Below are 14,549 nucleotides of genomic sequence, written 5' to 3'. Positions count from 1 at the left end.
ATTACAAATATCAAAAAATGTAAAATAAAAGTTTCATAAATTGCTTGTTACATAATCAAAATTATGTACTTACAAGTTACAAAGCTACGTTCACAACCATAAAAAAAAATGCACTTCTAAAAATGCACAGTCCTACTTATTAATTATAGTTTATTATATAATAATATTTTTATTTTTATTTATATAATATCATAGAAGTAATACAACATAATATTTGTAAGATTATAAATTTTAAATCAAGAATTAATTACCTATATTATACATTCAGTCATAGGCTTCAAAAGTACCTACTTTTACTACAAAAATGTTTGATAGAAATTAGTCCTCAAATTTGTTTATATTGTATTATATTGTAATACTGGTAGGTACCTACCTAATATGTAAATTCATGTGTTAGAAAATTGTGGTAAAGCGTGATGGATTTGTTTTTTAATTACCGTTTGAGGAGATAAAGCAACGCCGCTCTTATCACACTCATTTGATCTTGATTTGATAATATGTTTAATTATATGAATTATATTGGCGATTTCGCGTTAAATATGGGCAACGAGGTAAATGTACGCGGTCGGCGAGAGTAGTCAGCCCCTTCGATTGCCACCGCGGACGGTTACTTCGTTGCTCAAAACACGAAATTGCCAATTGTTAGAAATACGAATCGCGGAAAAAAAATCCAGGTAAAAAAAGTTTCACACTAGGAAAAAAAAAGTCTCGCACTAGAAAAAAGTAAATTAATTAAACAATTAGTCTAAAATAATAAAATGCAATACAATAATAAATAAAATATTATCTACCTATATAATTATTATAATAATGCTAGAAAAATTAATATTTTAATTAGGTAGGTACATCTTGAGTAGGCAACTCGCTTGCTTGTTGATAGCTTTTTCGATATAAGATTTTTTTAATTTTGTCGCAGAAATAAGATTATCATTTTCTTAATGCACAAAATGATCGTTATACACAGAAATCAAAGTCGGATGAATTATGTTCAAATCGGTTTTTAAAGAACATGGACACTTCATAGAGCTGTTTTTTGAACACCTCCAACGAATAAAACTAAAGCATTCCTTGTGGAAATTGTACAAAAATCCTTTATACGCAATCTGAGGGTAATTTTTGTTAGAATTAATTAACTCTATTTTAACGATACGATGTCATCCAAAAAACAGGCAAGTCTCATTACCTACAAACCTATATATTATGACTGTGTCGAATGTTCAGAAATAGGGAATTTTCTAGTGTACCGTGTACTTACTACTTATTACTTAATATAGGATCAACAAATATGGGTTATGAATTTATGATAGTTATTATGGCAGATAACAAATATATATGTACAATCATTTTATATATTATTATAGTATTATACATTACACACTAAAATACAAAGCACAACTGTAGAACTGTGCAAGAATAAGTATTTCGGTAAAATGTTCACTAAACTTTTTTTCCCCATTAGGTACCCAGAAATACAGTGCAAACTTTGTCATAATCGGCCATCAAAAATTAAGCCCCCCCCCCCCCCCCCGAAAAAAATCCTGGCTACGGTACTGGTGTCTGTATTGCATATTTGCATGACCCATTGAGGCGCTGACCGCTGCTATTCTGCTAGTGCTGCTCCGGGCTCCCGTAGTCCCGTAGTCTATAGTGGGCCGTGCCTGCTCAGTGCTTACGCGTTGCGCCAGTATTTTGGAACGTAAGTTCTGAAGAGGGGATAAATATTCATAGGAACAAATGGTTTATTAATTTATTAATATCTATTTAATTTTTTGTTTTAAAAAAACATATTTTTCCCAATAACTACCTATGAACCTATGTGATTTTTGTAGTAGTGTTAGACTATAGACAAATAACCTAACCTATTATACGTCTATGATAAATGATTGGAGCATTTGGCACGAATAATTGTGAAACATGGTCCAATGTATTTATCTTTATAACGAACCATGGTATAATACTATATACCAGACTTCTTTTTCAACGGTTTTTCAATTACGTGATAACGTCAAACTGATAACAGTACAATAGTATTTGTATTACGACAATGTCAGCATGACACACGCTAGAGAAAACAGATAATACACACACACTCACACAGTCACACTCGCATAGTAATACACATTTTTATTTACACCAACAATTAAGTGTTTACTGTTTAACGTTAACGTCATTAGCATTGATCAGTTTAACACGTTGTTTTCAGTGGTTTTGTCTATTTAGACACTAGACAGTTAAACACCTTAAATCTTTATCAATTCAACTTTTAATTTTGTTGGTTTTATTTATTTTTAAATTTTATAGTTAGTGTGGTTTAAGATTACCGTACCTCATTATGTTTTCGTTTTTGAAGTTTTTGAATTCTAAATCAGACGATGAAAAGAGTAAGGGGCCCAACAGCTTAAGTGGTAAAACTTTAAACCTAAATAGTCCAGAGGCCAGGGCTCTCAATGTTTTTAATAACAAGTCACCCATTGCACGTAAATCTAATGATACTTTAAGGTATGTTCATAAAAAAATATTCTTTTTATATAAGTATCTATAAGTTGGTTATGAAGATTTAGACAAATTCAATTAATAATATATTATTAATATTAAATTTGTATGTTATTTGTTATCTAATAATGTAACAATTCCAATTTTGGAACTGATCTTATATTTTTATAATAATAACATATTATACATAATAGGTTTGTACAATTTAGTTAACTGTAGTTAGTTGTTTTTAATATTAAGTTTAATATTTAAAACTTCAGAAATTCACATACAATTTCAATTATATGTGTATTTTGATATGATCTCTTAAATATAATTTCATAGTCAACCAAATAGAAAAACTATTAGGTACTTAAAGTTATATAAAAACAATATCTTATCCTGATTCAATAATATATTTATCACCTATCCAGAACCACCGAAGCCTTGATAATTTTATTAAGAAATGGTTTTCAAAATTTATTCCTGAGGGGGGTTATAAATGGAAAGTGTTATTACTTGGTCAGATTTTTTTTTTAAAATTTAGTACTTACACTGTAGTAGTCATTATAATTATATATAATTTCAAGACTGAGTATATCTACTGGCATTATTTAATTTGTTACGGGCAACCCGTAACACCATTTAGCTGGATCTACTAGTAATATAATTAAATACAATTTCAATTATTGTAAAAGTACCTATTTACCCATTTTCCAAAAATACACATTAGACTAATCTACACATAATATATTGAGTTACAGAGAAATATTTTAACTATTTAATCATAACTTGTAAATGTTGTTACATAAATGATACATTTTTTATTGTGCTAATAGGCCTTATTAATTTTTGTAAATAAACAATATTTTATCTTATTTTTAGATCTAACTGTAAAGAAACAGTAACTAGTCCTGGATTTAGTTTTCGTATAGCTCAAAAAGCACGGGAAATGAGGTCAACAACACCAAACACAGATGTATCAAATTTATCAACATCCTATACACTAGAGTAAGTAACAAAAACCACTTAAAATTATTTGTTTAATGTGAGTAATTAAAAATTATCAATTGGTAAACACTAAACTGTAAAGTCATATTTGTATTATTATAATTTTTTTTTTCTAGAAACAGTTTGAACGGAAGCAATATAATTAATGGTAGTAATGCATCAAGAGACATATATGATAAGAAGCGAAAATTGATGGAAACATTAGATAATTTTGGAGTAAGAAAAAGAACTCGACAAGAGGTAATATATAAGGTAATATTAATTTTTACATATAACATAATTGATTCAAAAAATTATTGATTTTAATATATGATTTTACTGTTAGATACATTATTTAATTAACATTTTTTTATTTAATTTAATAGTATATTATACTTGACCAAATTAAGATATATGAGTAGTGTAAATAAAATTATGTACCTATGATCTGTATAAGGCTATTATTATCTATTAATTTATCATTGGGACTCAGATTTTTAAGAGCTAAAACAAGTAAAATATACATGCATATATGCAAGAAAATATTGTAATTGTAAAATATGCATAAAAACATGTTAGGTATGCAAAAAAAAATGATTCAAATTTCTGACGAAAAAATTTTTTTTTAATTTGAAGAAATTTTGTAAATTGTCAATTGTGTACAGCATTTTTACTAACAAATAAACAATAAATAGATTTATGACAACTAAAAATTTAAAAAAAACTAAAATAACTTTTATTTATGATAAAATAATAATTTGGTACATTTACACGATATAGATTAAACGCATATCGCACTATTGTAGTCAAATTAATATTTGACTGCAATGATGACAATAAATACCTACATAAAATAAAATTAAGTTTTATATCCAATATTATTTAAAATATATAGGTTAAGAAAAATAAAATCAATTTTTTTAGAAAATATTAAATCTGTATTTAAAAATCAATGAAATGTACACTTTTTTTAAAAAAAAATTGGCGAAATATGTAAACTTTGAGTTAAATTTTCGATTTTTAAATTTGCATTTTAAAATAATAACATTATGTTTTTTTTTATGGTGTTTATGATAAAACAAAGTTAACCAAATTTTGGTTTTCTTTTAAATCACAATAATAAATATTTTTGTATATCTAAATACAATTCTATTTTAAAGAATGGTGTTGATGCATTTGTCAATCGACGTCGAAGAACAATCAGTGAATCTAATGCACCTGACCGTGTAATAGTGATGAATGGACATAGATTCAATCAACCTATACCAACAGTAACAAATTCTTCAATTGCTAATGTAGAAAACAAAAAGTATGTATATTATCTTAAAAACAGTCACTGATAATAATATGTTTAAAAAATGTAAAATGATGTCCAAAATAGTAAAATGTTACACAAGAATCAAAAACTAAGTATAAAAACATCACACAAGTGTTTTTACATACTATTTTTGTTAACGTTTGTAAAATATTTTGGCTAAATTTCAAAATAGATTTATTATTTTATTTATAGTAATGTGTCAATAATTGGTGTTTTATATTATTATTGCTTATGGCTCAATTTTGGTGAAAATAAACATTTAAGATAAAATAGAATACATAATTAAACAAATTTATAACATGGTAAAAAAAAAATGAATAAATACACAAATAATAAATAATTAACATAAGAACTGGGTAAGTAAAATTAAAACTAAACTAAAACGGTAACATTGAAATAAAAAACACCTGAATTGGTAACAAGTTTTTAATCGCAATCCTAAATTTTCCACCCATATTATTACTTACACTTTCGCTTTGTGAAGTTTTTCAATACCTCCAATGAATTTGGTTCTGGGGTGAGTGTCCAAATGTGGCTTACTTTTTGTACCTCATCGCATGTATAATATAATATATAATTCCCATGTTATTTACTCGGTATTTTGGGTAATTACTTCAAACAAAAATTATTCAATAACAATCCATTTATATACAAACAAATGTAAATAGAGTGGTGATCCAAGTCAAAATACCCATGTTTAATTAAATACATTTTATGTAGAAAGTTGACAACTTAATAAAAAAAAAAAAAAATTTAAAACCAGAAAAAAATAAAATATTCATACGCTTACTGTTATATTATCTAAAAGAAAATATAAAATAAATTTTACTTAAAAAACAAAAATAAACATTGACTATCCACGGACTAAGATATAACAGTATACCGAGTATTAAATAGTCATATTTATATATGTGGTAAATATGATGTGCATAAATACCAGGGTATTTATCCAAAATATATTTCTTACCTGTTTGGTATTTAACCACAGCCCATCACTTTTTGTACAGTCATTGCCAGATAAATCGAGGGTTCTCTGTACTTGAATATTATTACTGAAAATATATCAACAATAGCTGTAAAATATTTTAAAACTGATTTTACTTTATTAATTTAAAATCAAATGTTCTGATAATATTATTTTATTTTATAATAAAAAATAAAAATTGTATTCATCAATAATAATAATAATAACACACCATGACTAGTTTGGCCTACACCTACTGAAAAGCGCCACTGCCGTCGTCTCAATTAATAATTTTATTATTGTAACCACATTTACCCTACTCAGTCCTTTAACTCTATTAAGAGTTGTCTAGTGTTCTTGGAAGTTTAAACAATATTATTATATCAATAATTGGTATAATGCTGTCCAGTATAAATAAAATACATTTTACTAAAATAATTCTTTTCAACATTTATTATTATATTTTTTTCTTAAATTTTTATTTGTTTTATTAGAACCAAAAGACAAGGAGATTTCGGAACAAATATGTCTCATCCTCAGAAGAAACCCAGGACTCGAAATAACGAAATATTGAGCTCATATAGTTCTAGCAAGTTTTTACTAACGCCTGGGCAAAAACGACCTTATCCATCTGGTAATTTTTATAATAAATAATTAAAAATACCTCTAAATATTAAAATACTTAGAGGATATCATACCTGTAAGTGTTGTTATATTTTATAAACATAGTGTCAGTGCCATAATATTATTATTATTATTTTTTTTTTTAAGAAAGTATTAGTATTTTATTACTCATGTGAGTCATGTCTATCAAAAAATGTATATCTTATTTTACAAAAGTAAAATTTATTTTATTAGACCCGACAATATGTTTGGAAGTATATTTAGAATACCCCTCAAAAATCATATAATATATGTTACTGCATTACTACATCAATTTTGTATGTCAGCTTCAATATTAAAGTAGATTATTATTATTATAAAACTTAGATAATAATCTAATAACAACATTTCTGTTTTTTTATTTTTATAATTATTACATTTTTAATTGTTATAAGTATTTCTTATTTGCAATATTTTACATACTCATACCTTGCTTAAAAATTGAAATGTAAAATTAATGTATATTGTATACACATTAAACATAGATAATGTTCTCACCTTGTTGTCTAAGTTGGATGATAAATAATCAACTAACTTTAATATTAAAGCTAATAACAAGTGATTAATTCTGAAGAATTTAAATTTAGTATGTTGTACATATATTTGTAAGGAGAAGACAAACTCATGTGGTTTGACATCTTCCTTATTAACTAATAATTTATATTCCAATTTCAAAGTATGTTTATTTTATAAAATTATAAAGATATAATAATCATATATTAATATATATTTAGCTCTATAGTATTATAACCGGGTTTCATTCTTTTTTAATATTTTTTAATTATTTTTTTTCTTTACATTATTCAATTATTAATAACTATTTATTGCAGATTTTAAATTATAAATTATAAAGAATGTTTCTTAATAATTGTTTTAAATATTTATTAATTAATTTGCATGCATATATTACAAATGTTAATTTAAAAAAAATTTGTAATAAATAACAACCTTTGTGTTACCTTAGATAAATACATAATTTTTGTTTTCTTGACGTTTATGAATATTAAAACTATGAAGCCATAAAGCAGCCAGGGCAAATAGCTTTACAATCTTTTGAGCGGTTACCAAAAGTACATCTAATGCCATCTATTTATTTTTGCCAAACTACGAATACAACCGCTTAAGTTAATGATTACTCAAATACGAATTAAATCCAGATTGTTTCATTTTTGTGACTGTATGATAATAACAATAAGATAGCATGGTCCACATGAGTGTGGAAAATGCAATAAATATTTTATTGCATTTTAAAAAGAGATTGGGGTAAATAATTACCCCGTGTGCGTCACTAAAGGTTAATCTATGTATCTATTTTAAATAAATTGACAAATTCTTACTTTTTATTGTTTGTTTTTAATTGATATTGAACTTTAAAACTGTAAATTTAGTTGTTTATTTTAGATTAAATTGAATTTTTTAGTGTTATTTAAGCTACGCATTAAAAAAAAACATTTTATGTAATTTATAACTTTTATTATGTTTTAGACCACGAAGAAGAATCACCAGATCGTAAGCATTGTAAAAGTTGCACATGCTGTGGTTCTACTGTCTTACTTCATAATGACCTGAATATTTCCAATAAAAGTGACAAAACCACAGAAACTGACCTGTCTAATGATTTAGTAACAGTTGCAGCAAGTCGAATATTTAACAGAAGCGGTAAAACTCAGATCATTAAAAAAATATGTATGAAAACTATACTTGATGAAGTATTTGAAGATACTGATCCTGTACCATATACAAGTATTGACAAGCTTGAAGAAAAAAAGAAAAAAGCTCAGAAAAAAGGTAACATATTCTTAATCTAAGTCTGTTTAATAATAATAATTATTATTTTTAATAGTTTTAACACTATTTTTAAATATAAGACTAGAAATGATACTTTTCTATTGCTATATTTTAGACATATAATATAACCATAGTTAGGTACTTAGGTTTTTAATAAGTCTATTATTCTGAAGCAAAACTGGAAAAGTATAATAGAGTCCTAAACATTACACAATAAGCAATTATTTAATTATTTTGTTTTAATCATTAAGTGTTAAATAAAAATAATTAAATACCGACTTTTTTCTAAAATTTTGTTAGTATTATTGTAACAAAATAAATGAGTAAACATTTCAATAGGATAATAAATTATTGATTAACTATAAAATAATTGAAATCAATTTTTTTAATATTTTAACTAATAGAAAATAAAAAATGATGAACCATGTCTTTACTTGTGTTAAAATTAAATTCATTAGTAAATATGTAAACTTAAAAAAATTACAGAATGTAACCAATATATTTTTAGTTTGCTCTAAATCTTACATGTTAGAAATCGTTAAAAGCCAAAATTTATATGATGCCTTAATGACTATGCATCATTATTTAAGTACTTTATTATTATAAAAAAAATATATATATTTTCAACATTCCTATATTAAACATTTTATAAATTTTAAATGCAATATTTTTAAAATATCCTTTTACTCAAATATTTAATTATATGTTTTGTAATAGTAAAATATTTTTTGTATCTTGTAAGATTTAATAATATATTAACCAAAAAAGTGATGGTACTAAATACATTTTTTTTTTACAGTTATTTCAATTGAACAGTATAATGAAAAGTCTAATGTGAAAAATGGCAACCAGTGTGTTGATTCAGCTGCTCCATTACCAATAGTATCCACATATAATGAAACACAACCAGCAGTAACTAATATAATGTCTACTGTATCAAGTACTTCATCTAGTGCTACATTGATCACAACACCTACAGTACAGTCTACAATGCCACTAAAAATTGGTCTTCAATCATCTGAGAATACGTCTAAGATAAGTGAACTGAACAAAAGTAACACTTCATTACAATTTAGTTTTGGTAGTCCAATAGCTTCTACAGTAACATCTGTCGAGGAATATCTTAAACAGACTAATGCAGTAGACGAGAAAGTAATTGATAACAAAACACCAGGATCTACTAAAAATAATATTGAACAAAATAAGTTTATTCTGTCTCCAGAAACAAATAAAAATATTATTGTTAATTCACAAAATGAAGGACAAAATAACTTTAACAATGATAAAGATAAACCATCATTTCAGTTTACTGTTCCAGTATCTAAACCAAGTGAATCCGTTAAGACTACTGAAAAATCATCAGATAATTCAAAGAAAGACGCAGCACCATCATTAGTTTTTGGAAGTCAAGTTGATAATTCTTCAAAACAAGATCAACCATCATTTACATTTGGAGTACCAAAAGCTGATAAACAATTAACACCTGTGATGCAATTTGGAGTATCTAAAGCTAATGAAAAACAATTAACACCCATACTGCAATCTGGAGTACCTAAATCTGATGAAAAACAATCAACACCTGTAATGCAATTTGGAGTATCTAAATCTAATGAAAAGCAATCAACACCTGTAATGCAATTTGGAGTACCTAAATCTGATGATAAGCAATCAACAACACCTATAATGCAATTCGGTGTACCCAAAGTTGTTGATAAGCAATCAACACCTGTACTGCAATTTGACACGTCTAAAGTAGATAAACAATTATCACCTGTATTACAATTTGGTGCACCTAAAGTTGTTGATAAACAATCAACACCTATAATGCAATTTGGTGCAACCAAAGACAATGATAAACAAACATCTATAGTGCAATTTGGTATATCTAAAATTAATGACAAGCATTCAACTCCTGCATTACAATTTGGTGCAACCAAAACAGATGTCCACCAATCAACTCCTAAATTGCAGTTTGATGTAACAAAAGGATCAGAGAATCCAACATCTACACCGTCATTATTCTCGTTTGGTAATAATCAAAAATCTATAGAAAATTCGAAACCTACTGAATCTGTAAAATTTCAATTTTGTCCTTCAAAACCTGATAGTACATCTTTAACAGAATCTACAAATGTAGTTGTTTTCGGATCAAATTCACAAACTAAAAATCTTTTTAACTTTGGGAACACAGATAATATAACTTCACCTACTGGTAATCCTCCTAAATATGACGCTACTACTGAAAAATCAACACCTAAATTACAATTTGGTGCTTTGCCAACATCTGCGTTTGGAGTATCTACAACAGATCAATCAAAATCTCAATTTAGTACTCCTGTTAGTCAATCTGCTATTAACCAAGGCCCAAAATTAGTTTTTGGTAGCCAAACAACGGATAACAAATCAACGACTTCTGGCATGGTTTTTGCTAATAATACTGCGAATCCTATATTTCAATTTAATAATTCTGGTTCAAAACCTGGTGATAAACCTTCAGAGACTCCAAGTAGCTCATTTCCATTCAGTTCTAACAAAACTACTTCAGCTTTCGGAGCCTCTGATAAACCAGCGTTTCAATTTAATACTCAAAAAACAGAAGAAACAAAAACCCAGTTTCCAACTTCAGCTTTTGGATCTCAAAGTACGAGTGCTCCATTTAAATTTGGGGGAAATGAAAAACCTGCTTCTTTTGGAACTACTTTTCCTTCTTCTAATCAACCATTACAATTTACAAATAATACTGAAAAAGCAGTTGAACCATTCAAATTTGGAAGTACAGTTCCAACGAGCAATGCATTTCAATTTAGCGCCAATAAAACTGATAATGGTCCAGTAAAATTTGGCCAAGCTTCCAACACGTTTGCTACATCTGGATTTAATGGTTTTGGCAATTCAGCACCTCAACAAACCAACACATTTGGTGCCGTTCAATCATCTCAACCTTCTCCGTTTGGCAACATTACTTCTCCTAATGCTGCACCTACATTTGGTAGTGTAGCTACATCACCATCTAATACATTTGGAACAAATCAAAGTTTTCAGTTTGGTAGTACAAACAATGCTCCTAGTAGTTCATCTACTTTTGCTTTCGGCAGTAATTCACAACCTACTAAACCAGATGGGGCTTTTAGTTTTAATGCTGCATCTACAACTGGTTCGCCATTTCAATTCGGCCAAGCCCCATCAACACCACAGTTTGGTGGAACTCAACCAAACCAAGGTATGTACTATTTTAATTGTTTATATTATTTTCATTACGATGTATTTTATATACATATATTATGTCACGGTAATTTATGAGCTATGTGTCCTTGTAAAATTGAGTAGGATCTTACATACATATGTGATAGATAAAATTATTCATATTATATTTTTATAGAATATATAAGTCTCTGACTATATTGTAACATAAAGTTATAACTTTCAAGTTAAATAGTTCAGATTTCCTGGATATCTCTCTCAACTTTCAAAGATTGCAGCCCTAGTTATAGATCAAACATGAAATTATTATGAATTTAGTTTGATACTTTTTATCCATTGTATGAAATGAGTAAGCAATTTGCTGAATCCATAAAAAAATCTGACAGATAGTGACTTGAAATGGCCCATTTTATAATTAAAACCAAATTCAATCTATTATACCTTAATATATTTAATTTAATTAAATGTATGTTCATAATCTAGAATAAATTTACAGTATAAGTATTGAAGTCTGACATACATAGATACTTTAGGTGTAAGTATTTCCTGTGTGTATTCTATTTATTTTAATTGATTTATTATTTTAATAATTAAAGATCAAATGCAGATAGTTAAATTCATAATAGTATATTATATTATAATGTTACTTTTTTTAACTATGACCTATGAATATATTTACTCTTAACTGTCTTAAACTTGTTTTACAATGTGTTTTAGTAATAGTTTATTCATTCTTATTTATTATCATTTAACTTTACTCATTGCTAACTGTTGCATTTTTTTAAATATTTAAATTAATTTTGTACTTATAGGGTCATTTGGTTTTGGATCACCTCCAATGTCTGCAACTGGTATGTTTGAGTAAATAATTAAAAAAATGTAATACATTATTTAACTAATAATTTTCTTTGTTTAATTCAGTTATGCCAGGATCAAGTCAACCGTTATTTTCCATGGGAACAGCTCCTGCCGGTGAAAGACGTAAAGCTAAAGCAGTTAGAAGACGACAATAATTTAATTATTACAGTTAGGATGAAATTTTTTGTTAGGATGCTTTCAATTTATGGAGGTACAATATTTCATCTTTAAAAATACAAACACACTGTAGTAATATCTTATACATCAATTTGACTATTACAATAAGTTTGAGATGTAAATTAAATTAATTTTTGTATTTACATTTAAAAAAAATTTCAAACTTCAATTATTTATCAACAAAATATTATGTTGTTGCTCCTATGGCTTATTTATTCTTTTGTGGAATTGATTTGTTTTGATTTGAAAGTATGTTTTTTATTTAATTTTTAATATTTATTTGAATTGTTTGCTAGTATAGTTCTTATTGACTTGTTTATTTTATAAATACTGTACTTCAAGTAATCAAATATTTATTTAAAAAATTATTAATATCACAGTATACAAATTATACATTGTATGTAATAATGAGTAATGACTAATAATTTGAATTATTCAACTTTTTCAACTATATTAATTAAATCATCTTATAATTTTTATTTGTAATAATCTGCTTGATTAGTTGTACAGAATTTATTTTTATGAGATCAAACAAAAAAAGATAACTATAAATATATTTATAAGTTGTATCAAACATATCTTCCAAATTTCTCAATTTTAGTTTATTTAAATAAAATATTTGTATATTATAATGTAAATTTTTAAACAGTTATTGTTGTTTCTCATACGCTTTCGTATTAATAATAAATTAAAATTTTAAAGTTTTTATTTGTTATAAATATATTTTCATCTGTTTATTAGTGTAAGTTTATAAATTTGGAAAATTGTAAGATTTAATATTGTCAAATCTACTTTTCATATTTTTATCACATGTAAATATAATTGTAAAATTTGTTACGTTTTTTAATCTAAATTTTTTTTGTTTATTTATTTATTTAGCTGTGAAATTATTTATGATTTTATACTTATATTTAATATCTTACTAATGAAGAAGTTGGTAATGAATAATTAGTGAGTGAAGATCAAATAAAAAGGAAAAGGGTTTAATTACATAATAACTAATTTGTATGGTTAAATTTAACATGAAGAACACAATTTAACATTGAACAGCTGAATTAGAAAATCAGTCTTAACCAGATGAAATCCAAGTTGAAATAGTTCTATAATAGAACATAATATTAATATATTATTATACATTAATGACTTATCATAATATTATATATTTATTTTATGGATATTATATAGGTACATACTATATGAATAATAGATAAATCTATCTATAAAATATGATAAATATCAACAATTTTAAACGATTTAAGATTCAGAAATTTCAACGAGCCTATGATTCAGATAAAATATATGACAGGCAGATTTTGTTCCAGACATGACATGGAATGTATTAGTAGATATATAATCATTATATTTTATTACTATTTATCATAATAATATACACTACGATTACATATTAGGTATAATTATTAGGCAGGGATATATTTAGTATTTTTCTACAATAATTATGATTTATAAACAGTGTAATGGTAATTTTAATTGTAACGTTGGAAGTTAGGTTTAGGATGTATTAACTATATTAATCAACATCCAAAGATTTCAGTTAAGCTTCCCTTTATATTAAATCATTCTCGCTATATATTGTTTTGGTTAGTGCCAAACATGTTTTTTACATCTTAATTCTGTTATATTTATATTGATGCAAGTCTGGAATAAATAGATAGGTATATAATGCATCTTGGCATAAATAATTCAACTAAAAATTATAAAAATGAATAGGTATACTAACAATCTTTATAAAGAAATATTAAATCATAAAATAAATATATAATTAATAGTAATAATATTTATATATTAGGTAGGTTAAGTTGAAAATAATAAGCAAGTTTAATAATTCAAGATATACCTCGGGGCCGTGGCCAGACTGACCTGTATTATAACATTTACACAATCATGAATTAATTATACCTATAATTCAACAGGGTTGAATAAAAGTAAAGAAAATTTATAGTCATTACCTAATGGCTAATACCTATTTCATAAATTGAATTATTTACATAATTTGACGTCTCAAGTCATTATAAAACAATATTGTTAAAAAAAAATTTGAAATTATTTTTTTGTATTATAATAATTTTGTCTAATTTCGTACGCATAGTTAATTAGTTA

At 25.8% G+C, this 14,549-nt stretch overlaps 1 protein-coding gene across 2 annotated transcripts; it reads left to right on the top strand.

Moving 5' to 3' along the window:
- Window positions 1-2,066: 2,066 nt before the first annotated feature.
- Window positions 2,067-13,284, top strand: LOC132920441 (uncharacterized). 2 transcript variants are annotated; one of them, XM_060982841.1, is made up of 9 exons: window positions 2,067-2,499; window positions 3,358-3,483; window positions 3,600-3,723; window positions 4,623-4,771; window positions 6,239-6,378; window positions 7,893-8,195; window positions 8,995-11,415; window positions 12,209-12,247; window positions 12,318-13,284. In XM_060982841.1, the coding sequence occupies exons 1-9, from the start codon at window positions 2,333-2,335 to the stop codon at window positions 12,407-12,409; spliced, it is 3,561 nt and encodes a 1,186-aa protein (XP_060838824.1). In that variant the 5' UTR covers window positions 2,067-2,332; the 3' UTR covers window positions 12,410-13,284. The 2 variants fall into 2 exon arrangements, with proteins under 2 accessions (XP_060838824.1, XP_060838823.1); XM_060982840.1 differs by having other exon boundaries at window positions 3,600-3,735.
- Window positions 13,285-14,549: the final 1,265 nt, after the last annotated feature.

The sequence above is a fragment of the Rhopalosiphum padi genome, chromosome 2 (assembly GCF_020882245.1).
Source record: "Rhopalosiphum padi isolate XX-2018 chromosome 2, ASM2088224v1, whole genome shotgun sequence".
NCBI lineage: Eukaryota > Metazoa > Arthropoda > Insecta > Hemiptera > Aphididae > Rhopalosiphum > Rhopalosiphum padi.
Note: the sequence above shows the minus strand (reverse complement) of the source record. Positions and strands in the feature narration are given on the sequence as shown.